Here is a 26740-nt window from a genome sequence, read left to right on the forward strand (position 1 = left end):
TGTAAAAGACATACATTCACGCAAATCAGATATAAAGCCACAACAAAATTGAGGAGGGGGAAGTCATGTTTTTTTCAGTTCAGTGCAGACAAATCCAAATCTTCACTTCTTGATAGGCATAAGGAAATGAAGAAACAATGCCTTGTGCTATTCTCATTATCTAAGAAGGGATATTATAATGACAGAAGTGTGCTGCTGGTGCTAAGTTCAGAAGACAGTAACAACGAATTCTTATATAAGGATTACTGACCAACACAGTGGACACTGTTTTCTAACAGTGGATTTACAGAAACAGAAAAGCTGCATTCTTATGGGCCTTTGGTAATCAGCCATATAAAGCCAGAGCAGTCCTGAATAAAACCTTACTCAGGGAAGAGACTCTGACTGTTGTCATTTCAGTCGTCTTCCCACTAGATCTTTTACTAGAGTTGCAATTAGGAAACAAGGCCTAGTATGAAAATTTAACTTTCATGTCTTTCCATTTAGGGCTGGGAGTAGGTGCTGCCATTATTCCCCAGTAGACTTTCATGCCTACCACTTTCTCCCTGGGATGTCTTTATCTTCATATTGTACATATTCATAAAATAGAACTTTAAGGGAACCACTCACTAAGGGGTCTCCAACTAGTAAATGCACTATTCCAACCACGGTTGTTATTGCATAGAGGTGCTTGAAGACTATAAACTGACAAAAGTAATGTCTCTTCCTACAAGGCCAGAAGTACAGTTGTGTGAATAAGATAGATTAATTTTTGGTGCCTGGGAAGATGAAGGAACTAATTTACTCAGTGGTTGGGAGACACATTTTAGAACATTAAAGGCATATTCAAAATGTTGTTTTTAAGTGATATTTATTTGGCATAATTAGGAGATATTAAACAAAAGAGTGTTAATGGGGCTTCCCAGCCCCAGGTGGTACCTACATCTGAAGACTTGGCGTTTTTCACAAGTGCAGAGGACCAATCAGAATGCTTGCTTGTGAAAAAAGAAAATCCTGTTAGCCTGATGATTTCTTGCAGACAGAGACAGAGAAATTTTAGGGAATGTGTCTCATCACTGAAGTAGCCTTGGTATCCAAGGAGGCAGCTCTCACTTGAGCGGGTGTGATAGGTCTGAGGGGCAGAAAATAGGTTGCCGAAACCCATGTTTGTAAAACCTACAGACCTTACAACAAAATTATTACTTTAGCAGCTGGAAAAAATACACACCAGCACATGCACAGGACTTAACATTAAACCAGAATATGTACATAAGGGATATTTAGTCATACTGTGGCTGAGTTGCAGTGTATATGATGAACACAGAAGTAGGAGGGAAGAAATCTCCTTCATTGGTACATTCTTTTAGGTGGGGCATTGATATTTTTATTTTATCATGGAGTGTTTTAAATTGAAAAAGTAATGCATGAAAATGGTTAAAAATTAAAATACCCTGAGGTATAAACAAAACTCCTGACCTCCAAGTCTCCTTCCTCATTTATAGCATTTCCAGTTTGCCTTTATGTGCTCTTCATACCCATTGATGATCTCTCAACTTAGTGCACTGTAGTAAGGGTAACGAACATCCTTCCAGCTCAGATTCTGTTCTTGCTTTTGCCCCATCAGATTGTCAGCTCCTACATGAGGAGAGAGTTTGTCATCTTTGCAGCATATAGAGCACCCAGCCAAGTGCTTTTCGCTTTTGTAGGTGCTCAATATACACTGGACTGACAAAACTTAATTTGTAAAATCTGAGTGTTAGAGAAACACTTTTTGCTCCTCTCTTGTAATAATCCACAACGGAAGGAGCCTCTCATCCCCACCCCCGACCCATGCACGTGTGTGTACACACACACACTTCCAGCACTTCTTTTTACCCTGTGTTCCCTCCTCTGCATAGGGGTTGTGGCTCACTGACTGAATTCCCCTGGGCCGCCTTTCCTGTGGTAATCACGCTCCTCTCTCTGCATTTCCTACGATGAGCTAGTAAGTCAGGCCCCGTCCTGTTCCTCTTGGTTGTAGTCCTTGTCCATCTATGCTGCTACTTGCTTGGTTTCTTTGCCAGTCCCTCTGTGTCTCTTTCCCTTGAGTATAAGGACTCATGGTCTAGGTTTAGGGTGAGAGAGGGGTTTTTTTTAATTGAAGTACAGTTGATTTACGATGTTTCAGGTGTAAAGCAAAGTGATTTAGTTATATATAGATATATACACACATACATATATACATACATATATATGTATATATTTCTTTTTCAAATTCTTTTCCATTATAGGTTATTACAAGGTATTGAATATAGTTCCCTGTGCTGTACAGTAGGTCCTTGTTATTTATTTTACACATAGTAGTTTGTAACCCCAAATTCCTAATTATCCCTCCCCCGCTTTTGGTAACCATAAGTTCGTTTTCTATGTCTGTGAGTCTGTTTCTGTTTTGTAAGTAAGTTCATTTGTATCATTTTTTTGGATTCCACACATAAGTGATATCGTGTGATATTTATCTTTCTCTGACTTTGCTTAGTATGATAATCTCTAGGTCCATCCATGTTGCTGCAAAGGATGAGAGTTTAAACAGTGCTTCCCCTGTGAAGCTCTTCCTCATCTCTAGATTAGGCTAGATTCCCTTCCCGCAACATCCTGTATATACTTCTCCCTTTTTGCATTCATCATAAGTATATTTATTTTAAAATAATAGCAGAGGTAGCTAAGACTTCTTGCTCTTTTATTATATGCTATGTAAACACTTCACATGAATTTTCTCATGAATTCTTCATAGTACCCTTTTTACAAACTAAATTGAAGCTCAGAGATAAATAACTTGCCTTATGTCTGCCACACAGCTGGTAAGTGGCAGAACCAGGTTGTCTGATCTTAGAGCCAGTACATTCTTAACTTTCATGCTTCACAGCCAGTGGAGGACATCTGGAGCATTAATCCCTGGACAGAGTTCAGCAAGGTTATAATATAGGTTGGAGGCAGGAGGAGAACTTCTCGCAGTTTGTAATTTGGGAAGACACATCTTTTGTGGTTATCTGGGCTATGTATTAGGTAACCTTCCTCCGTGTTCCCAAAGCATGCTGTGTCCACTGCTCTCTCTGTGCCCTCTATAGGGAACTCTGGAGAGGAAGAGAGAGGGTGGTATGCATCTGAATCATATCTTGAGCCACTGACCACATTTTTCCAACTAGGCTGGCTAACTTTAGAACCATGCTTCTATGTTTTATCAAGGTAGCACTTCTCACAGCAACACATTAAATAGTAAAGAAGAGCTTGCAGTGAAAAGCACGTGTCTCCCACCCACCCACTGCTCCCTACCAGGAGTGTGAAGGCAATCTCTTGGTTTGTTTCTGTTTGTCTTTCTTCTAGTTGTAATTGCCCAGAAAAGGGTGATAAGAAGGAAATGTTTTGAATCCTTGTCAGTCTAAATATGTCTTTATTCTGCTCTTTCAGGGAGTGACAGTTTAGTTGGCTATAGAATTGCCGTTCAATATTACTTTTCCTCAGAAAGTTAAAACCTCTAATGTTCTATTCATTTTATTGTAGGTGAATTTCTTCTCTCTCTCTCTCTCTCTGAAACCTTTTAGTGTTTTTTCCCTTGATGTTTCAAAATTCTCTATTGATGTATCTATGTGTGAGTTCTTTTTCATTAAGTGTGTTGGGTAGTTCATGACCCTTTCAATCTGAAGGTTCATGTGCTCCTCAGCTGTGACTGATACTACTGTTTCTTTGAGGATTTCCACATCCCCATTTTCTTTAATCTCTTTCTTTGATTTCCCCTTACTCAAGTGTTTTAGTCTCTTAGGTTGGCCCTTTATGTCTGTCATATTTTTCTAATATTTTTCTATATTCTTTTTGCTGTACCTTCTGGGAGACTTCCTTTTTCCCATTTCTTTAATTTTTTATTTAAAAAAATCACATTTTTAATGACTTTAAATCTTTAAGAACCCTTTATAATCTGTGTTTTTTCCCGCCATATTCACCTTTTATAGGGTTTTATATAATTACTGTATTTCTCTTCCTTACCTTCAATTATTTTATTTTCTCTGGGCCCAGCTTTTCTTTTTACGTTCAGCCTCTGAATTTTCCTCATGGGCCTGGTGATGTTTGATTACTCTTCCCTAAAGTAGAAGGCCTATATAGCCATTGTGGGTGTTCTCTGCTGAGTGACTAGAATTGTGTTGGAGCTGGCTGTTTCTCCTTAGAATGAATCCTGACTAGGAGCTTTATGTATAGAGTAGGGCAGGTCTGGGTGGATTTATTGGTAGCCTTTACATTATGGGGACAGATCCCTAAATTCCCAGAATGAGATAGATTTTAATCTGTGGTGCCAATATCCACACTAGAAACCTTAGCTTTTCTAATTTATTTTCTTAAGTTTGCTCAATTTGGGGGGTGGGGGGGCTTGTTTATTTCTTTTGAAGAGGAATCCTAGGGGGTTTTATTGTTTTTGGCTGTGGGAAAATTCTGGCAGCCTCTACAGTAGTCCCCCCTTATTTGTGGGGGATATGTTACAAGATATCCCCTATGGATGCCTGAAACCACAGATAGTAGCAAACCCTATATATACTATGTCTTTTCTTATACATACATACCTATAATAAAGTCTAATTTATAAATTAGGCACAGGAAGAAATTAACAACAAAAACTAATAATAAAAATAGAAAAATTATAACAATATACTATAATAAAGTTATGTAAATGTAGTCTCTCTCTCACAATATCTTATTGTACAGATTTAATGCCTTGGCCATTTTAGCTAAGCACTTATCGCTGTGGCTGTATCTTTTGCAGTCTGAGGTGTGACAACAGAACTAGCATGAATTTCTTTTTCCTTCTTCCAAATTTCACAGATAGAAGATTCATTCTTACCACAGATCTTAGCAACCTCACCATACAACTTTTTTTCTTTCTTTATTAAGTCACGAGCTTTCACCTTTTCACTTGAAAGAAGCACTTGACAACTTCTCTTTGGCATACCTGAATTGCCAGCATCACTACTCTTGCGTTTTGGGGCCATAATTAAATAAAATAAGGATTACCTGAACACAAGCACTGAGATACCACAACAGTTGATCTGATAACTGAGATGGCTACTAAGTGACTAATGGGCAGAATGTGCGGGACAAAGGGATGGCACCAGATGGCACGAGATTTCATCATGCTATTCAGAACAACACTTGATTTAAAACTTATGAATTGTTTATTTCTGGAATTTTCTATTTATTATTCTTGGGCTGAGGTTGACCGTGGGTAACTGAAACTGCTAATAAGGGGTCGGGGGGGGGCTACAGTAATAACTGCTGGGGAGGAACAGTAACTGGGGGCATGTGGACAGGTAGTTTGTCCCATATGTAGACCTTCAATTAATCCGTCCTTTCTCAGCCCTATTTCTTGCTCCTGTTCTCTTGCTGTAGCTGCTGCTTTAAGCAGTCACATCCTATCAGACAGCTTCCACCTTCTTTGTGGTTCTCTTTGCATTTTTCCATCAACTTGTTTCCATCTACTGTCTGTCATCTAGTACAGGGGTTGGGAAACTATAGCCTGCAGGCCAAATCAATCTGACTGCCTGTTTTTGTAAATAACGTTTTATTGGAATACAACCATGCTCATTTGTTCACATACTGTCTGTGGCTGCTTTTGTGCTATGACAGCAGAATTGAGTAGTTGAAACAAAGACCAGCAGAGATGAGTATCTGCCACAGAGACTGAATGACATACAAAGCCTAAACTATCTAGTCTTTGGTCCTTTACAGGAAAGGTTTGCCAACCCCTGCTCTAGAAATGTTTTGAGATTTCTCATTTTCTGGTGATCATACCTACCTGCTGTTACCTTCTCACCCACTTCTCTTCATAGATGTTTTAATTCATTGTAAAATTCTCTTTTAGTTCAGTAAGTCTGAGGGGGTGCATAAGTTCCCTCAGGCCTCCAAAGTCCTACTCTGCCGTCTTGAACTGGAAAGACAGAGTTCTCACTCTTCTACATTTGAATATACTAGCAGCCTGCTAATCAATGGCTGCCTTCCACGTATGACCATTTAAGGTCATGGAAGGAGCTCTGTGAGAGAGCAGAGACTCTGTGTAGTTCCTTGTGTCTTAACACAATGCCAAGAACATAGTAAGCTTTCAAAAAGTGTTTGTTGAATGTATTGAATGAGTGAATGAATATAATTATGTATTTTTTTCAGAGCATTTGGGACCATCTAGTTTTTTTTTCCTTCTGAATGCACATTTAAAACAGCTTTTACCTATTAAGAATTCATTTTTATATCCTTTCTTAAGATGAATTATATGAACAGTGGTTCATCTTATTAGGAATGGAGAGGAGCTTTTTATTCTGGATATGTATCAACCCCGAAGTTTGCATCCTTCCTCATTCTACTATTCACCTGTTCAAAATTTTCTTTTATGGATTAAAGTAATATAACATTTTTTCATTTTTTTCCTTTACAGTATCACATTATTTAATGTGTAAATAGCTACAGTTTAAATAGCTATATGTTTGCAGTCAATGGAATATCTGCAGTGATCCAGAATGTTCTAGGAGCATACTATCAAATTTTTTTCAATTGAGATTTTTTTTTTGAGATTTTTTTTTTAAATGTCTTGTTATGTGAAATAATTACAAAGAATGATTCTGAAACAAAAGACTTGTGAATAGGAATAAGAACAGAATCTAAATTGAATAGTTTTTACTTTACGATGTGTATGTCTTCCTGACCATCTATTATTTAGAATCATTTCTCATGTAAATTAAGACGGATGGACTGAGTTCTTAGATAATAAAGAAATGGTTTTGATAGTAGACATTTCCATTCGAGTAAATTTGTCACTTTTTCCTACTGCAGTTAATGTGTTTTCTCTTGAATCCTGGTGTCCTCAATAGTACCAATTTAAAATTTATAGCAGTTACATAAAGTAGAGCCAGCACCTGAATTATTTGCTCATTTGGAAATAAAACAAATGGCCTGTTTTAATATCTTCTGCAGAAGAGCATTTTTTTATAGATATGCTTCTTTCCCAATTATTTCCTATAAAAAATAAACACAATTAGGGACTCATTATTGTTTATTATTTGATTCAGCCCATCTCCCATGCACCCTTCAAACACATTAAGAAGTTTATGAATGCAGGCATTTTGGTTTTTAAATTTTTTTCTGTAACTGTGTGATATGTTTAGAGGAAAAAGAGTGGAATATTGGCATCTTCCAAAGGAAGGAATGAGGAAGATATGTTCTTGGCACTTTGCGAGTATTGAGCTCTTGAGTGATGTAGTGATAAAGAAATGTTCTTAGCCTCTGACGCTAGATTTCACAGGGCTAGGATGCAGGGGAATGGGAAGTGTCTTCCACGTGTCCTTTTTCTTCTTGTTTTTTTACTTTTGCTATGTGTGTATAAGCTTATGAAAAGACCCCACTCTTCCTCAAGTACATTGTCTTTTGTTTTATTACACCTAAACATTTTTGAAGACATTGTTTGAAATGGAATCTCCAAGAAATGAGGAACTGTGTCATTTGTACAGTGTCATTGTAGAAGAGTTAGTTTAAGAGTTCCATAAATATAAGACAAACAGTAAAATATAAGGATATGAAAAATCTTCGTAGGTATTTTTTTATATCAGTGCCATCCAGTAGTACTTTCCAAGATGGTATAACTGTTCTGTATCAGTGCTGTCCAGTACAGTAGCCACTAGCTACAAGTGACTGTTGAGTACTTGAGGCATGGCTGGTGTGACTGAGGAATGTAATATTTCATTAAAAAAATATTTTGGTAAAGTAATTTTGTGGTTTCTTAATAATTATAGACTAACAGATTTTAATTTTCTATTTAATTTTTTTTCTTTTCAGGTAAATATATGCAGATGATGAACATTCTTAAACCAATTGCTTTTGATGTTATCCATTTCATGTCTCAGCTATTTGATTATTACTTGTATGCAATATATACCTTTTTTGGTCGGAATGATTCAGTAAGTCAACCTTTTGGGGGAGGAGTCTGTTTCTTTTAAAATTTATTTTTTTTTGTAAATGTAAAATTCATTCTCTCTGTATAAAATACGTAAATAACATTACTTTGAAAATTATCCATAAAAAATTCAACATATTATTGATATTAGCTTTTTGTGTGCCCCATCACCTTATTTAAAATACATTAATTTTAAGCTTTGATATGATAAACATATTGTATGTTATTCAAATTTTTGACAGAAAAAGTACAGCATCAGTTTATAACCTTGACATATTTTGGTGATGAAAAATGTGCAGGTTGCCTTGTTTAAATCTGGCCCAGTGTGTAATTATTGCACAGTAAATGAGACATTTTAAATATTGGCTAACAACCTTAGCAGGCACTACTACATTCAGAAGATAACGGCAAATATTTATTTAAAATAATTGAAAATCTTTGAACTGAACCTGCCACAGAATTAATTTTCCTGCACCTCCTTTTTGTGTTTCCAAAGCTCTTGTTGTTTACCTTTTTCTACTCCTAAGGAGAACAGCACAGTATTAAGCAGGTAACTGATCTGATACTTGGGAATTATTATGTAGTTCACCTACATGTTTGACAGTTTTTCGTATAAAAGTATACTCATAATACTAACTTTTCACATACTATATTTTGTACCTTTTCAAAAACTTGTGGATTTTAATGGATAACTACATTCATCATATAAATGTTCATAGTCTTGCTGTGATTACAGGTATATCAAAGACATGATCTTTTAATATGGGATCTGAATTTCCTATGTTCTTAACTCTGCAAAATTAGAAAGAATACTAATATAATCAGAAACTAAGTTGCTGCAGAATTTATGTTGCTTTAAAATATGTACTAATCCATCACTCTCAATAAATAAATATTAAAGAAGAAAGACATTCTGGAGTTTTAGCCAATTGTCAGAATCGTTTAGTCTTCTACATGAGCTTTACTCTGTCTTCTTGGACTGTGCCTCTAGACCAGTGCGGTCTAAGAGAAGTTTTGCAGTAATGGAAATATTCTATATTTGTACTGTCCAATATGGTAGCCATAAGCCATAAGTGACTTTTGAGCACTTGAAACGTGACTGGTATGATTGGGGACTGAATTTTCAATTGTACTTGATTTTAGTTAGTTTATCTTGAAATATAAATAGCCACACATGACTTGTGACTATCATATTAGTTAAAACAGTTCTGAACCACAGTTTTGATAAGATGTGTTCAAGTAGAGTCCTTCAGAAACTTTTGGAACTGAGTGCTTTTGGATGTGACTTTCTAGCTGATTAGATACTGGCACAGATTTGTTTACAGTGGGGTTCACTAGAAGCTGATGAAAGCAAAGTGCAGGTAGGTGCTCACTGTAAAGTATGCTGCATATTTTATTTAAAATCTGTCATGTTTTAAAGAAAACATTAGTCTGATATTTTATATTAAAAGCATTTTTAATCCTGTAAGACTCAGTAAAAGCCATTTCACTGTATTCAAACAATATTGTTAATTATAAGGGTTTCTTTCTATATGGATGTTCACCCATATGCTGTATTAGAAACAGTGTGTATTCTATGAACCAGATCAAAATGTGCATATGAGCGAGTTTGTATGAGTGAATACTGCATTTACTCTACCTCTTACTTGCACTTTTTAACATGGCTACTGCTGCTTCCTTCCCAGAAGAGAGAATTGTATGAGTGAATTTAAATGGTTGCTGCTCATGGAAGAATAAGCATCTCATTGTGTCCTGGGGGTTCTAGAAAGTCATTGTCTGGGAGGGGGGACACAGTGTATGCGTTAGGTTAAGGGATTTTTTTTCTGTTCATACTAATTACTCCTGAAGCTCCTACTCTTCACTGAACTGGTTATAGCCTACTACATCATGTTGTAGTATATATCTAATCCATTTGATTCTATTATAATAATGGTACTCATAGTATTGCTTTGTCTTGCCTTGCCTCAAGCCTTCTGTTGTTCAACTCTTGAGTTATGTTTTCTTTGGTCCTTCCTGTTCATTCTTTTGTGAAGGCCATTCTGTAGCTTACTCTAATGCAGTAGTAAGCACATAGTAGATTCTTAGGAGATATGGATTGATATCCTAATTATTTCTTTTAAAATAATTTTATTTATTTATTTGGCTGCGTTGGGTCTTTGTTGCTGCACGCGGGCTTTCTCTAGTTGTGGCAAGCAGGGGCTAGTCTTCATTGCGGTGCGCAGGTTTCTCATTGCGGTGGCTTCTCTTGTTGCGGAGCATGGGCTCTAGGCACACGGGCTTCCGTAGTTGCAGCATGTGGGCTCAGTAGTGTTGGCACTCGGGCCCTAGAGCTCGTGGTCTTCCGTAGTTGCGGCGCGTGGGCTCAGTAGTTGCAGCAAGCGGGCTTCCATTGCAGTGGCTTCTCTTGTTGTGGAGTACGGGCTCTAGGTGTGCAGGCTTCAGTAGTTGTGGCACGCTGGCTCAGTAGTTGTGGCTTTTGGGCTCTAGAGCGCAGGCTCAGTAGTTGTGGCGCACGGGCTTAGTTGCTCTGTGGCATGTGGGATCTTTCCGGACCAGGGCTTGAACCCATGTCCCCTGCGTTGGCAGATTCTTAACCACTGCACCACCAGCGAAGTCCTATATCCGAATTATTTCTTATCCAAGTAAATCTTATGAGGGTTATTACTTGACAACGGTTTGTGAGCCTCATTTAAAGTTAACTTTCATTAATGGAACTGTTTTTTTGTAGAGAGTCTGATTCAAAATCTAAACTTTTAAGAATGAATTAACTTCCATTTCTGGGTATGAGGGACTGAGACCTTATTAGATGATATTTCCTGCAGAAAACAATTATAAAACCTGGATGTTTTATAAAACAAAAGGCAACTTCTTGAAGATGCTGGAGAGTGAACAGAAGCATAGACTCTGGTGGGATTTCACACTAGCGGTTGGGGAAAGGGAAACTATAAAAAGAAATTCTGGGCTTCCCTGGTGGCGCAGTGGTTGAGAGTCCGCCTGCCAATGCAGGGGCCACAGGTTCGAGCCCTGGTCCGGGAAGATCCCACATGCCGCGGAGCAACTAAGCCCATGCACCACAACTACTGAGCCCTCGTGCCACAACTACTGAAGCACGTGCTCTGAGAGCCTGTGCTCTGCAGCAAGGGAAGCCACCACAATGAGAAGCCCATGCACCGCAACGAAGAATAGCCCCCTCTCGCCTCAACTAGAGAAAGCCCAGGCAGAGCAATGAAGACCCAACACAGACAAAAATAAATAAATAAATTAATTAATTAAAAAAAAAAATTCCATCTCCGTGGCCTTTAGCCCAGGACTAAGTGCAGTCCCTGAGGCACATAACTGGAGACACGCATAAGGAAATCCATAGCCTTTATGGATTGGGGGATCAGAAAAGTGAAGCCAGGAAACGGGGAACACTGAAAAGAGTAGGGAGAAGTTCAGACGGGGAAGAGTCAGAGGAGGGATCCCCAATTTCTGTCTACCCACATCTCTGACTAACCCATGAACCATGTTTGTGTGGAACAGACTGCAGCCAGTCAAAGAAAAGAGATCTGAATAGAGACTGAAGCTGCTACACAAGAGATAGTTTATAGTTGAAGCCTGGCCAAGAAAATTGCATACTGAAAACAAAGGAAACAGTACTTATTGGAGAAAAGTAACAGAATCCAAAATCTCTAGAATCGAATGGATGATGCAATCCAATGTTACCTAAATACATAGAGCTAAAAAAGAGGAATACATCCTTCAGTAAAAAGAAAATCAATATAGTCTGAACTCAAGATGTTGGAACTAAGGGATAAAGATTTTAAATGGACCATTTTAACTATCTTCAATAAAGTAAAACAAAACATGTTTTAAATGCATGAACAGCTCAGTAGAGAAATAAGAAGTTCTAGTAGAAACAGTAGGAAGAAAACCAAAGAGAAATCCTAGAACTGAAAATTCAGTTCCAGCAATTAAAAAAAATTACTGAATGTACTTAGCCAAATGGACATGACAGAGGAAAGAATTTGTGAACCTGAAAATAGATCAATAGAAATTATTCAAAATGAAGAACATAGAGAAAAACGATTGAAAAACAAAGATGATCAAAACCTTAGGGACGTGCTAAGTTATATCACATGGTCAAACATACATTTAATTGGAATACCAGGTGGAGATGAGAGAGGGAATGAGGTAGAAAAAATATTTGAAGAAACACTGTCCAAAAATTTGCATATACAAGATGCTAAATGAACAGCAAACAGAATAAACACAAAGAAAAGTCTAGTGGGGTGCCTCATGAGGAAATTGTCTCTTGAAAACTTTAATAGACTTATGACATAAAAGGGACCAATGATCTGATTAACAGCTGACTTCTCACGAGAAACTGTGGAGACTAGAAGAGAGTTAAACAACACCTTTCAGACACTGAAAGAAAAGAAAAAATGTCTGTCCAGAATTTTATAGCCACCAAAAATACTATTCAAGCATGAATATGAAATTAAAACATTTTCAGATAAAAAGAAAAAAAAGCACTAAGAGAAGTTGTCACCAACAGACATGTAATACAAGAAATGTTGAAGGAAGTTTTCCAGAGTGAAGGAAAATGATACCAGATGAAAACATCAATCCTCAGAAAGTATGAAAGCATTGGTAATGGAAACTACTTGGGGAAATGCAAAAGGTTGTTGTTGTTGTTTTTCTTTTTCCATTTAATTTCTTTTTAAACCATATAGCTGTTTAAACCTGAAAGTATAACATTCTTTTCTGGAGTTCATAATATATGTAAATGTATTACGTATAACAACTATACCATGGTATGTGGAGGGATGTGGACCTATAAGATGGCAAGATTTCTATATATTATGTAAAACAGTACATTGTTAACAGTAAATGGACTGTGAAATATCAAGAATGTATATTATAATCCATAGAAGAATAATGAAAAATAATACAAAGCACTTTAACTTTTGCCTACAGGAAAATTAAAGTAGGATTCTAATAAAAGAAAAAATCATATAATTAGAAAAAGCAGGAAAGGAGGAACCAAGGAACAAAAAAGAAAACATGTAATGGTAGATGTAAACCCAGCCACAGTAAATGTTCCTGGACTAAATACTCATATTAAAAGGTAGAGATTGTCAGAGTGGATTAAAAACAAAGCCCATGCTTAATAACAAAAAACATAGATTGAAAGCAAATGGATTGAAAAGATATGCCATGCAAACAGTAAGCATAAGGTGGCTGCAGTGGCTATAATATGAGATAAAATAAGTTTGAAAACAGAATGTATTACCAGAGATAGAGGGATTTCTAATGATGTAAGGATCAATTCATTTGGAAGACATAATGATCATAAATGCATATGTGCCTAGTAACAGAGCTTCAAAATAGATGAAGCAATAATTGACAGAATTCAAGAGGAAATGAAAAAATTCGATGACAACTGGAGATTTTAACACTAGAGTAACTAATAGAACAAGTTAGATAGAAAATCAGCAAGTACACAGAAGATTGGAACAACTCTTTCAACCATTTTGACTTAATTGATATTTGTAGGACAACATACCTAACAATGACAGGATATATATTCAAGTGCAGATGGTACATTTATCAGGAGAGACCATATGTTCTGGGCCATTAAACATGTTGTAATGAGTTTAAAACATTGAAATCATACAGAATATATTTTCAATGAAATTATATTGGAAACCAATATCTATAAAATAGGAAAACCTAAGTGTTTGGAGATTAAACAACACACATCTAAATAAAGATTGAGTTAATGAAGAAACCACAAAAGAAGGAAGTCAATTACAAAAAAAAAAATTGACCTCCAGCACAATGTAAAATAAAAGTGGTGAGAGTTGCCAACAAATACATGAAAGAGTACTCAACATCACTAATCATTTAGTGATTGCACTGTTGGTGGGAATGTAAATTGATACAGCCACTATGGAGAACAGTATGGAGGTTCCTTAAGAAACTAAAAATAGAACTACCATACGACCCAACAATCCCACTACTGGGCATATACCCTGAGAAAACCATAATTCAAAAAGAGTCATGTACCACAATGTTCATTGCAGCTCTGTTTACAATAGCCAGGACATGGAAGCAACCTAAGTGTCCATCAACAGATGAATGGATAAAGAAGATGTGGCACATATATACAATGGAATATTACTCAGCCATAAAAAGAATCAAAATTGAGTTATTTGTAGTGAGGTGGATGGACCTAGAGTCTGTCATACGGAGCAAAGTAAGTCAGAAAGCGAAAAACAAATACCATATGCTAACACATATATATGGAATCTAAAAAAAAAAAAATGGTTCCGAAGAACCTAGAGGCAGATCAGGAATAAAGACGCAGACATGGAGAATGGACTTGAGGACACGGGGACGGGGAAGGGTAAGCTGGGACAAAGTGAGAGAGTGGCATGGACTTATATGTACTACCAAACGTAAGATAGATAGCTAGTGGGAAGCAGCCGCATAGCACAGGGAGGTCAGCTCAGTACTTTGTGACCACCTAGAGGGGTGGGATAGGGAGGGTGGGAGGGAGACGCAAGAGGGAGGAGATACGGGGATATATGTATATGTATATCTGATTCACTTTGTTATGCAGCAGAAACTAACACACCATTGTAAAGCAATTATACTCCAACAGAGATGTTATAAAAAAAAAATGATTTGAAATCAAAGGTTTTACCTCTCAAGAAAAAGTGGTGAGAGCTGACATCCTCATCTTGTTCCCTCCACTTTCATCTGTCCTGGATAGGAAGCATTGACCCTTTCACCATTGAGTATGATGCTAGCTATTTTATAGATGCCTGTAGTCATGTTGAAGAAACTCTTCTCTGTTACTGAATTTTTCTAAATTTTTATCATGAAAGGATAAATTTAGTCAAATGGCTTTTTCTGAATCTATTTAAACAATCTTAACTTTCTTTCCTAAAGAAATATATTAATATGGTGAAATACACTGGTTAACTTCAAAGTAGGATTTTTGGCTGTTAAACTAGTTTTGCATTCCCAAGACAAATACCACTTGGTCATGAATCAGTTTGCTAATATTTTAAGGATTTTAAAAAATTGTGTCCATAAAGTTTAGGAGTCTGTAGTTACGTTTTCTGTGGTATCTATCTTTCTTTTTTTTTTTTTTTTTTTTTTTGTGGTACATGGGCCTCTCACTGTTGTGGCCTCTCCTATTGCGGAGCACAGGCTCCGGACGCGCAGGCTCAGCGGCCATGTCTCACGGGCCCAGCCGCTCCGCGGCATGTGGGATCTTCCTGGACCGGGGCACAAACCCGCATCCCCTGCATCGGCAGGCGGACCGTCAACCACTGCGCCACTAGGGAAGCCCTCTGTGGTATCTTTGTTTGGTTTAGGAATCAGAGTAATAGTAGTAAAACAATAAAACAATTGGGAAACATTCTCTTTTCTTCTACTTTCTGAGAGTCTACGTAGGACTAGTCCTTTTTGAAGTTTTTTATTAAATGAAATTTAATAAGAGCTGCTAAAGTTTTCTATTTCTTCTTAGGTCAATTTTTATAATAGCTTGTCAAGGAATTTGTCTGTTTCATCTGGTTTGGTAAATTTTTTGGCATAAGATTATTCATAATATTCCCTTATTATCCTTCTGGTGTTTCAACATTAGATCTGTAGTGTTATCCATGCTCTCATTCTTGATATTGAAAGTATGTATCATCTCTGTTTTGTTTTTTCTGTATCAGTGTGGCCCTTCTTATCCTTGGGTTCTTTAAGTATCTAAAAATCTTAAGTTTTGCAAGTAAAAACAATAACTTGTGGGAAATAAATTCTGGTGAACTCTCGCCTGATAAATCCATTAGATTGATAGATGTTAGTGTGACCTGTAAATGAACATGTGTAAATAGCTCTCTTGTTCCTTTGAGGGTTAAGATTTGATTTCTGTCTTTGATGTTTTGGTATTTTTAAATGCAGTTTGGAAACCCTCTGAATGCTAAGTATCTGAGTGAAAACTCACCACATACTTACTTTTCACTAATTTGAAGTTACAACATTTGCAGGGTTATCTCCACAGCAATTTAACATGCCTCTCGTTTTCTTTTTCAGTTGGAATCCACGGGACTAGGTCTTAGCAGTAGTAGACTAAGAACAACTCTAAACAGAATACAGGAAAGCCTCATTGATCTGGTAAGTAATCAGTTCTTTTAGGTTATTTAAAATAGAAATTGGCGATCTAATCAACTACATGTAAGTGTATTCCTATATGTACATTGAGTTCCTGTGTCCCTAGAACATTAATGGCATGCAGTAAGTAAAATGGAGGTTTCTTATAGTCTGATGGAGAGAGAAAGCTGGTGTACACAAAAGAATATGATATTGGCTCTACATGCAGTACAAGTTCAAAGAGAAGAAAGGTTTATGTTCAAAATTACTGTCAGAGAATGACTGAAGGAGGAAGTGAGACTTATGCTAGACTTTGAAGAGTAGGCATGAGAGCAGTGGGGAAGAGGAGAAAGAACGGCATTCAATTTAAGGTTCAGAGGCTGAGCAAGGGCCTTGAGGTGGGAGCGAGCCTGGCGCAAATTTTGGCAGATTTTTGTGATGGGGCACCAGTTTATGCCGAAGAGTTGTGTTGCAAAGAGTGTTTAGGATGACTTTATAAATGGCTTTAACATCTGAGAAGTTAGGTTTAGTCGGCTGTGCAGTAGGGGGTCTGGATTCTTAACTGTGTCATGTGATGAAATGCATGTTTTAAAAAGCTGGGTTAGGTTGCAAAACAGGGCTGATCCTCTATAGTGTTTAAGCCAACATAAGCAGTTAAAATAAGAAAAAATTTTTCTTATGCTTGGTCACTGTAGCCAGAGACTTTTGTCATTCAGTGCATTTCTCTGCATCTATGAATTTTCCTTTATTCCGTCACTTACCCAAATAAGCAATCACTTTCCTCTTTTCTCATAAGCTCTATATTATGAGCATACTTCTGTTATTGAAGTTTTTATAAAGCAATGTAATCATTCATTCTTTTAAGAAATACTTGTTTGGAATAATTATTATATGCCAGGCATTGTAGGCCTGGAAAGTCATCAGTGAACAAAAGAGGTAATTCCCGTCTTCTTGGGACTTGAATCTTATTGGGGCAGAGAGACAGATAAATGTATAACAGTGTCAGATACTGATCAGTGCCAAGAAGAAGATGAAGCAGAGTGATGCGACAGTGATCTTTAAGCAGAGATATGAATAAAGTGAGAGAGGCGTATGCAGATATTTCAGGTGAGCACTGTTTACACAGAGGAAATAACCTGTATCCGTCTCATCCATCCCCCTTAAAATTTGGAGGTCTTTTGGCCCAGCACATTTTTTTTTTTTTTTTTTTTTTTTTTACGGTACGTGGGCCTCTCACTGTTGTGTCCTCTCCCGTTGCGGAGCACAGGCTCTGGACGCGCAGGCTCAGTGGCCATGGCTCACGGGCCCAGCCGCTCTGCGGCATGTGGGATCTTCCCGGACCGGGGCACGAACCCGTGTCCCCTGCATCGGCAGACGGACTCTCAACCACTGCGCCACAAGGGAAGCCCCAGCACATATTTTTTTAATATAGGTTCATAGTCCTAACACTTACCTTGGCACATAGCATCTCTTCAATAAATGTTTATAGAGTAAATGAATAAACTCGAATCCTTGAGTTTGGTGTCTCCTGGATTAACCTGGCTTGTTTTCTTGTCCACTTAATCCTGATCTTTGTTTTCAGAGTCAAGGCTCCTTGTTTGACACAGCCATCTATTTCTTTTTTCTTTCTTTTTTTTTTTTTTTTGGTCTTTGTTGTGTAAAATCCATCATTGGCTTTCAGTCCCATTGGCAGTTACCTGTTTTGATTTTGCTTCTCCTTCTTTGATACTTAGTATAACCTTGACCTGAAGATCTTGTTTTCCAGATCTTAGTCCACAGCCTCAGTTTTTCTTGTTTCTGGCTGAATGCCTCAAGATAGGTGGGCTGAAATATACCACTAGAATCATTCACTCTAGCGTTTCTCTGCCAGCTCTACTAGTTACTAGCTTATGATTGTCAAACCACAGTTCCAGATCTGACCCTTAAGCTGTGGATTTAATGCTGCCATACAGTGTGTAATGAAATAGCGTGACCCAGTAAACAATGGGACCAAACTAGCTGTTACTTAAGACAAGCTGTCACCCATCTAACGATAACAGTGTATCTGTAGCATCTGTCAGACCAGTTCTTTGTTCATTGGATAAGTTTTTTCCTGAATTGCTGTAATAGTCAATTTTAGAAATGCGTTTTTTTAAAACCAGCTACACACCCCTCCCCAATAAATTGATAGATGTGCCTGGTTTTTTCTTTGCCCCCTTGTCTTTTAAAAATATCTTTTTTTTAAAGACCTTATTCTTAGCATCTCTTAAATCAAAGACTGTACCTTGGATCAGAAGACTGTGTGAGCCGTTGTTCCTCTGTCAGTTTGTAAGGAGTACTGACCTTTGACAGAGCCTCTCCACAGTCCCCACTCCTCTGATGGATAAGACTCTACAACAATACAGTAGAAGTTTTTCTGAAAATTTCCAGTGTTTTATGTGTTAAGTTATTACGCATACTGATAAGCATCGTTTTATTATTTTAAAAAATATATTTGTCATTTACTAGACCTTGATCTCAGGTTTTCATAAGCTGGTATATAAATTTTCTTCACTTCATTAATTTGCATCTACATTGGCAGAGAACATTAATTGGTCTCTTGCTATTCAATACATTCTTCGGCTATTAAAATAATTTATAGCCTAATTTGGAACCACTGGATGGAGGTAGTATTTTTCTTTATATTTCTCCTATGTGTTAGTTAAAACTTTAATAAGCACTTTTTTGGTGATTTTATTTTCTCCATATATATCTTCTGAGTTTTGCTTCTCTTTAAGCTGTAAAAGGCAAAATGGAATCATCATGTTCTTTAAAATGCCACCTGAAATTGTTTATCATCTAAATTCACCGTAAACTAAGAAAATTTGTTTGACACATCAAATAAAAGTCTAAGAAAAATTGTCTAATAGTGGACAAGCAGGAAAGGAAGTTGGGGTAGGTGGTAATGGTACCAGAAATGTGAATTTTTAGTTATCTACCTGGTGATGCTAAACTGTTTAAGACCTATGGCCAACTTTGAATCTTTGATAATAAAAATGTATTTTAAACTGATCCAGAAAAGTCCATAAATATGAATTTTCTTTGTGTTAGTACATTACTGGCAGGAAAGGCTAAAAATGTAAGTTTCACTGTGAGAGTAAAGATTGATTAAAGTTTCATTTTTTTAAAGTCTTCAAAGAGTTGTGTGTCCTTTCCTTACTATACTGGTATAAACTGAAACATGGATCCGTTTAGGAGCTTTTCCATTTAAGTGTGCAATAAGCACATACCATTTATTTACGTCAGCTTGACAGTTTGGGACTTTCTTGCCCTCTTCAAGTGTATTTCCCTAAATGGATCTGTTTTGAAGGTAGACACATTAAGATTTGTTGATGGATTATAAGAGGAGTGTGACACTGAGAAGAATCAAGGATGGCACCTGGCTTCTGGAGAATGGAGGTGCCATAATGGGGATGGATAAGACTTTTAGGAGGACACATTTGAAGAGGACATCAAGAGTTCAGTTTCAGATATGTTAAATGCACTAGAGGTGAGAGAGGGGTCAGGGCAAGTATATAAATTTTGAGCTGTTGGCATGTGGATGGCATTTAAAACTGTGAGACCGGATGAAATCATGTAGGCAGTAGAATGTAAGTCAGAGAAGTCTCAGGACTGAACCCAGTGTTTAAAGATCAGGGGGAATAGTCAGAGATGGATATTCAGAGTTGGCTATTGGATTTGGCCATAAGGAGGCCGGTAGGGACCTTGCTTACTCTTTCTTTGGAGTGGAGCAGACAAAAACCTGGTTGGAATGGGCTTGAAAGAGGATAATAGGAGAGGAAGAGAAGATTCTTATCAACATGTCAACAGGCATGCCAAGGACTTAAGGTACAAAGAGGGTGAAATTGGTCCCTACCCACCAAGAACTCACAATGAGGTAGGAGAGTTAGAAAACAACAACTGATAAAGTATGCCGTATGCCACATAACAGGTATATGTATAGGCAATATTAACACAAGTAAGATAGTTATTTTTCTTGGGAGACTGAGAAAGTTATAGAAAGGAGGTGAATATGAGTTCATTCTTAAACAATGAGGTAAGAGCCAGGCAGGCAAGGAGAAGAGAGCTGGTACGACAGGAGTGTCAGTAGGACAGGTGTAGTAAGCAGCCCAGTGTGACGAGAGCTTAGGGGTGTAGAGATTATCTTGAAATGAGACTGGCAAGGTAGCTGTTTGTAAAGGAGTAATATCGTGGCAACAAGTTTAGGCTTTTTTTCTGTAAGGAAGGGATCGTCAGTTGAGACTTTTAAATTACGGAGTGGTATGATCACATCTCCATTTTAGAAAGATCACCAAGGTATTACTGAAGTAATGACATGAGGAAGAAACAAACAAGAGAGGTGTCTGTTTAGGCATGAGGGAGGTGCAAAGGAAGAGGGGGTGTTCAAGAATGATTCTAAGGTTCTTCACTTGGACAGTCTGGTAGATGGTGATTAAATAGCCCCCTCAGGGACTTCCCTGGTGGTCCAGTGGTTAAGATTCCACGCTCCCAATGCAGAGGGCCTGGGTTCGATCCCTGGTCAGGGAACTAGATCCCACATGCTGCAACAAAGATCCCGTGTGCTGCAACTAAGACCTGGCACAGCCAAATAAATAAATAAATCTTAAAAATAATAATAATAATAAAAGTATTAAATAGCCACCAGAATTAAATTAAATAGCACAGGCACCCAGTTGGTACCAAACCATATGTAATTTTGTGATTTGTGTGTTATTGTTGTTTTTGGCAGTAGTGGGGTGATTATTTTCCTTTTTAGTAGAAGGAAATAAATAGTGGAGCTGTGACATTGATTAACTTGCATAGTTCCCTTATCCTGATCCTCCTTAGAGAAAGCACAGTTGTTTCCAAAATAACTTTTAAATGCTAATTGAGTAATTAGAGATTGAAGAGAGACAATACCTTTAGTAGAATACAGGATATAAAAAAGAACTAAACAAGAATAAAACCATTTTCTAACTTGAAAGGTTTTATAATGTATTATTTCCATTTTGCAAAATTTATAAACCTGTTATACTCCCAGAGTCCTATGCATTTGATGTCTCTTTTATTCGTAAGGCAAATGTTAGAGATTTGTGATTATGTAATTGATTTAAAAAGTAATCCAGATTTACATTTTGTACACTTTTAGATTTGTTTGTATTCAATTTTTGTGCTGTAATTTTCTTTGAGGATCTTATAAGGCTCAGCTCACTCTGCTCTTTGGGCATCCCTTTCTTTTATTTCCATTTACCATCTTCCTTCAGGTCAGTAATCTATCCCTAGAGATATACAATACAGTTGCTTCTGTTTCAGGTTAGACAACATTTTAGTCCTGCCTTCTTGGGATTATACCAAAGTTACCTTGATTAAGGTTTAGGTGTGAAATGGTTAATCACACCATAATTTTGGATTTTACCAGCCTGGTCCTGGAGAGGCAGTCTGTTCTTCCTCATTTACAAGTTCTTGAAGGGCATCTCACTATTGTCTCTGTGAAATATTTGTCAATTCATAAAGATTCCTTGTGTTGGCCAATTTTAGGTCATGCACAGATAATAGCATATGGAGTTGGATCATTTTCACTTAGTATAAAAAGGAAAGTTCTAGTAGTTAGAAAATGTAAAAGGAGGGAAAAAAGAACTGAAACTAAGTGTAATTAATGTATGCCTGAGAGCATTTTAATTATAGCTCCAGTTTTGTAAAATCACATGGGTTATTGCTATTAGATTTGCTATTTCAGGCTGTGTGTGTATATGTATGTTATATTTTCAGGAAGTTTCAGCTGATCCTACTGCCACGCTCACAGCAGCAGAAGAGAGAAAGGAGAAGGTACCGAGCCCTCACCTCAGTCACCTAGTGGTTTTGACATTTGGGGATACATTGTATGGGTTGGCGGAAAGAGTGGTAGCCACAGAATCCTTGTAAGTTGTTAAAAACAGTTGCTTTGCCATTAAATATTTAAGAAAGATTATAAAAGTAAGCACTGTATTCTAGCTGTATGCATTTCCCACTTCTAAATATTCCTTAAATTACTCAGTATTTCTAAAAAGTATATCCTAAACTAGATTACGAATCAGTTTTTAAAATGGCATGGTTGATTTTCAGGTGTATAAATGGAAGGAGGGTAACCTTTTAAGTTTCATTCTTTAGCAGCATGATCCTTGGTTTAAGTAAGACTTTAGAAAAGCATATTATAGTATAGTACTTTATAGTTTGCCATTGAATTACAATTCTAGAGAAACTGTAGTTACATTGTCAGTTTAGTGTTAAATGTAGTCGACCCTTGACATCAGCAGGAGTGCATCCTGACCTTTATAAATCCCCAAGTTCTTTAATAAAGTGAGAGCATATAACTTCTTCCATAAAATATGGTCCAGTATAATTTAAGAGGTTTTGTATATGACAAAGAGTAGTGAAAAACAGTGTGACTACCAGCAGTCTTCAGCTGAATGATTCCGATTCATGCACGTGTATGTCTCGTGTATGCATGTGAAGTTCATGTCTGTGTCTCAGCCAAGTTCCATTTTATTTCCTGTTATGAATGTTTGGGTTATTTCTAAAAAGTGTCAGGTGTTAAATCTGTGAATTCATGGGTCTGATGTGTGTAATTACATGGGAAATCCTTCTAAAAATACTGTTGTATTCTTTCTTCAATCTTTTGTGTTATCTGTGCTCATGTCTTACATGCAAAGCAGCATAACTGTACACCTTGTGGTAACCAGATTAGCTCCTTTGAAGTCATCCTTCTTTCACATCACCTCACGTTCAGTGATAACTCAGCATTAATTTTTGTGTGAATTGTAAATGAGTGTGTCAAGTGGCAATGCAAGGTAGTTGTTTAAAATGGAAAATAATTTTAATTGTTAAACTTTTGCTCAGAGATCTTAAAGATTAGTTACACAAAAAATATTGACAGGCTCTAAATACTGTGTTTTGTTTACATGGTGGATTATTTATTCCCTTTAGGGTATTCTTGGCTGAACAGTTTGAGTTCCTTCAGCCACATCTGGATGCTGTGATGCCTGCAGTCAAAAAACCCTTTCTTCAGCAGTTTTATTCTCAGGTCAGACATGTCTTATATATCATTTCAACTGTGAGCAGGATAGGACTGTCACATGTTATTTAGGTGTTTTGTTTTTTTTTTAAACTAGTGGTCAGTCTCTCAACCTCAGGAGAGGTGGATTAGAATATTTGTTTATTCATTCATGAATTCCTGTATTAAATAAATACTTATTGAGTACCTCTTATAACTTTTAGTCTAGTAAGAGAAAGAGCCAATTAAAACTATATTACAATAAAGTATAGTTAAGGGAAAGAAACAGTGGCAGGGTATTTAACCTTGACTGGAGGCGGAGAAGGGGTATGGTTTGGGGGAGGTTATCTAGAACGGCTGTCTTGAGAAACTGATGTTTAAACTGGACCAGAGAGAAAGAGGGTGAGAGCAGTATATTTCGACTAAGGTAGTGGCTTATATGAAGGCCTACAGATGAGAGAGCACGGTGCCTGTGAGCAGCCAAGGAAAATTCAAATTCTCAGAGCGGGGAAGAGGGCCAGTGATGAGAAAGATGGCCGGAGTGATTAAGCAGAAGTCACATGACATACAGTGCTCCCAGCCAGGAGCTGGACTTTGTTCCAAGGGAACTGGGAAGCTACTGGAAGATTTGAAAGAGGTGGTGAGTAGCATGGTGAGGTGTGTGTTTTAGAAAGCACTTTGGGGGAAGTATGAAGAATGGACCTCAGATGGCAAACCTAGAGGCAGGAGACTGGTTTGAAGACTTTTAGACTAATGTGGGTGAGAGATGATGGGATCTTGAGGTGCAAGTGGAAATGGAAATGGAGAGAAGTGAAAAAATCTGTAGTTTTTTAGTTGAATTGTCAGTGGCCTCAAGTTTGTTGAATATCTCAAAATTATGTTTTGAGTAAGACCCTTCCTTGCCCACAAGTTAAAGTATTTTCATAATTTAAATCTCCAAGTGTATAGTGTTTTATTTTCAGATATGATGTGTACTAGAAACAGGAACAAAATATATTTTAGAAATTTTATACTTTTAGAAAATATTTGGTTTCATTTCTGTGAAATTTATTTCAGACCGTCTCAACAGCCAGTGAACTACGCAAACCAATTTACTGGATTGTAGCTGGTAAAGCCATTGATTATGAACAGATGCTGCTTCTAATGGCTAATGTGAAATGGGATGTAAAAGAAATTATGTCACAGCACAACATATATGTAGATGCACTGTTAAAGGCAAGTATTCTGGGAAACATCTCTGTTAAAGATAATTCTACTAAGGGAATTATTCCTGTAATTGCAATAGCTCCAAAATTGTGAGATTATAGTTTGTACCACATTCTAGCATTCTTGTGATATTAAAGTCCCTGAGTTGGATTAGGATTTCTTTCCAAATTTTGTGTTCTTTTAGACCCAAGAATACTTTGTAGATTTTTTGTTTTTGCTCAGTAATATCCCATTTTGAATTAGAGTCTGATTAGTGTATCTTAGCTGGCTTCATATTATGTAACCTCAATGGCCATGACTGTAGTGACAAGAGGATATTTCTGTTTAATTAGAAGATATTTCTAGAGTTGTGTATATTCATTAGCAAGAGACTACACCCCTGATTATTCTAAGGTTTTTTTTTCCAGAAATCACATTACTTTTGCAGTGTGTCATGCAAATACCTTTGTGTTCAATAACCTAACATTTATAAGTTTTCTGGAAAGAATTGTGATAATTTATTTTTCATTTATGCATCAAGAGATATTTATAAATCACCTGACATATGCCATGTACTGATCTAGGTGCTGGCAATATAGTTGTGAGTTAAGGAACTTATGTGCCATCAAGGAATTTATATGCCGGCGCAGGGACAGCAATAAAGAGATACATTAGGGCTTCCCTGGTGGCGCAGTGGTTGAGAGTCAGCCTGCCGATGCAGGGGACACGGGTTCGTGCCCCGGTCCGGGAAGATCCCACATGCCGCAGAGTGGCTGGACCCGTGAGCCATGGCCGCTGAGCCTGCGCGTCCGGAGCTTGTGATCCGCAACGGGAGAGGCCACAACAGTGAGAGGCCCGAAGGAGATACGTTAATATATAATATGTCAGGTGATGAAGAGTCTGGTGAAAAAATAACCAGCAGAAGAGGGATAGAGAGTGGCAGCGTATGGGTTGGAGAGGAATACCATTTATTTACTTATGGTCAGAGAAGGACTCTGATAAAGTGAGAATTGAGGAGAGGCCTGAGGGAAGTGAGGAAATGAACCATGTGCACGTCTGAGGTGAGGGAAGAGCATCTGAGAAAATGAAAACAGCTTTCAGAAAAATTTTGCTTTTCATATTTGTCAGCGAAAAGAAATTGGCCCTTCTTAGCTCTTGACTTACCTCATTTACACCAATATTCTTACCTGCTTAGCCCAAGGCAGTAAATAATAGGCTGGGACACTTGAGAACCAGTAAACAAAGCCAGAGATCAAAACAGAGATAGCAGCTGAATTCAGCTGGTGTGCCAGCTCCCAGTGACGTCTGGCACCTTTCTGGAGGACTGGGTTGAGGACTCTCAGGCTGTCCTCAGACTCAAGGAACTAAGGGTGCCAGATCAGTTAACAGTGTCTAGGTATTAGCGTGAGATCTAAGCATGCTCTATAATTGCCACCCTGGAAGAACTTTGATTTCTAGATCACCTAGGAGACTTCAGCTGGAAATTTTAATTGGAATGTAAAAGATACATGTAATTTATAAATCACACCCCTTCTTTTTTGAACAGTTCTGTTTTTGAAAAGTTGATTCTGTTTTTTATGACCTGCTAATTTTGGTACCTATGGGGATGCAAGAAAAAAGAGACTTCTGCCTTCAGTGAATATACATACTAGAAGAGGCTACTTGCTTCAGTTATTCTTAATTCCAAGAAACATTAATATTATAAGAAAGAACCAGTGTTATTCAGATTATTAACCTGAACCCAAGTTTCAGCAGTTTAAGACTTTCTCTCATAAAGAAACTTTTATGGGACTTCCCTGGTGGCGCAGTGGTTAAGAATCCGCCTGCCAGTGCAGGGGACATGGGTTCGAGCCCTGGTCCAGGAAGATCCCACAGGCCGCGGAGCAGCTAAGCCCATGCGCCACAACTACTGAGCCTGCGCTCTAGAGCCCACATGCCACAACTACTGAAGCCCGTGCGCCTAGAGCCTGTGCTCTGCAACTAGACAAACCGCTGCAATGAGAAGCCCGCGCACCACAACAAAGAGTAGCCCCCGCTCGCCACAACTAGAGAAAGCCTGTGTGTAGGAAAGAAGGCCCAACGGAGCCAAAAATAAATAAATAAATTTATTTAAAAAAAGAAAATAAACTTTTATGATAACTTTTGTCCTGTTACTTTTCCAAGTCCAAACCTTTAGGTAAAAGCAGTCTGCAAAAGAATCTGTCCCAAAAGAATCATAAGTAAAATGAAATAGTTTTATTATTTATTTAACAATAAGCATTCTTGAACATTGGATTTAGCAATGAGTAGAATGGCATTTCATATAGTAAGCCTATAAATTTATCTTTAAAATATTAATGAAAAGTATTGAATTATGACTCTTGAAATCTAAAGCAGAGTTTACTGTAGTGTGAAGCATAAATACAGTAGCAAATACTGTTTTGCTAGATTCATGAAATGAAAAAGAGGAAGAGCAATTA

The 26740-nt window shown here is 37.5% G+C and overlaps 1 protein-coding gene across 1 annotated transcript in view; it reads left to right on the plus strand.

Annotated features, from left to right (window-relative positions):
* VPS50 (VPS50 subunit of EARP/GARPII complex) overlaps positions 1 to 26740 on the plus strand; it is a 140228-nt gene that overhangs the window by 107024 nt on the left and 6464 nt on the right. Inside the window, exons 21-25 of the mRNA XM_022586009.2 lie at positions 7819 to 7940; positions 16013 to 16093; positions 21836 to 21984; positions 23030 to 23126; positions 24153 to 24311. Coding sequence (XP_022441717.1) covers positions 7819 to 7940; positions 16013 to 16093; positions 21836 to 21984; positions 23030 to 23126; positions 24153 to 24311 — 608 coding nt within the window. The remainder of the gene's footprint in view (positions 1 to 7818; positions 7941 to 16012; positions 16094 to 21835; positions 21985 to 23029; positions 23127 to 24152; positions 24312 to 26740) is intronic.

Source organism: Delphinapterus leucas, chromosome 9, assembly GCF_059928025.1.
Source record: "Delphinapterus leucas isolate spDelLeu-1000000601 "Yukka" chromosome 9, BTC_Dleu_Yukka2, whole genome shotgun sequence".
NCBI lineage: Eukaryota > Metazoa > Chordata > Mammalia > Artiodactyla > Monodontidae > Delphinapterus > Delphinapterus leucas.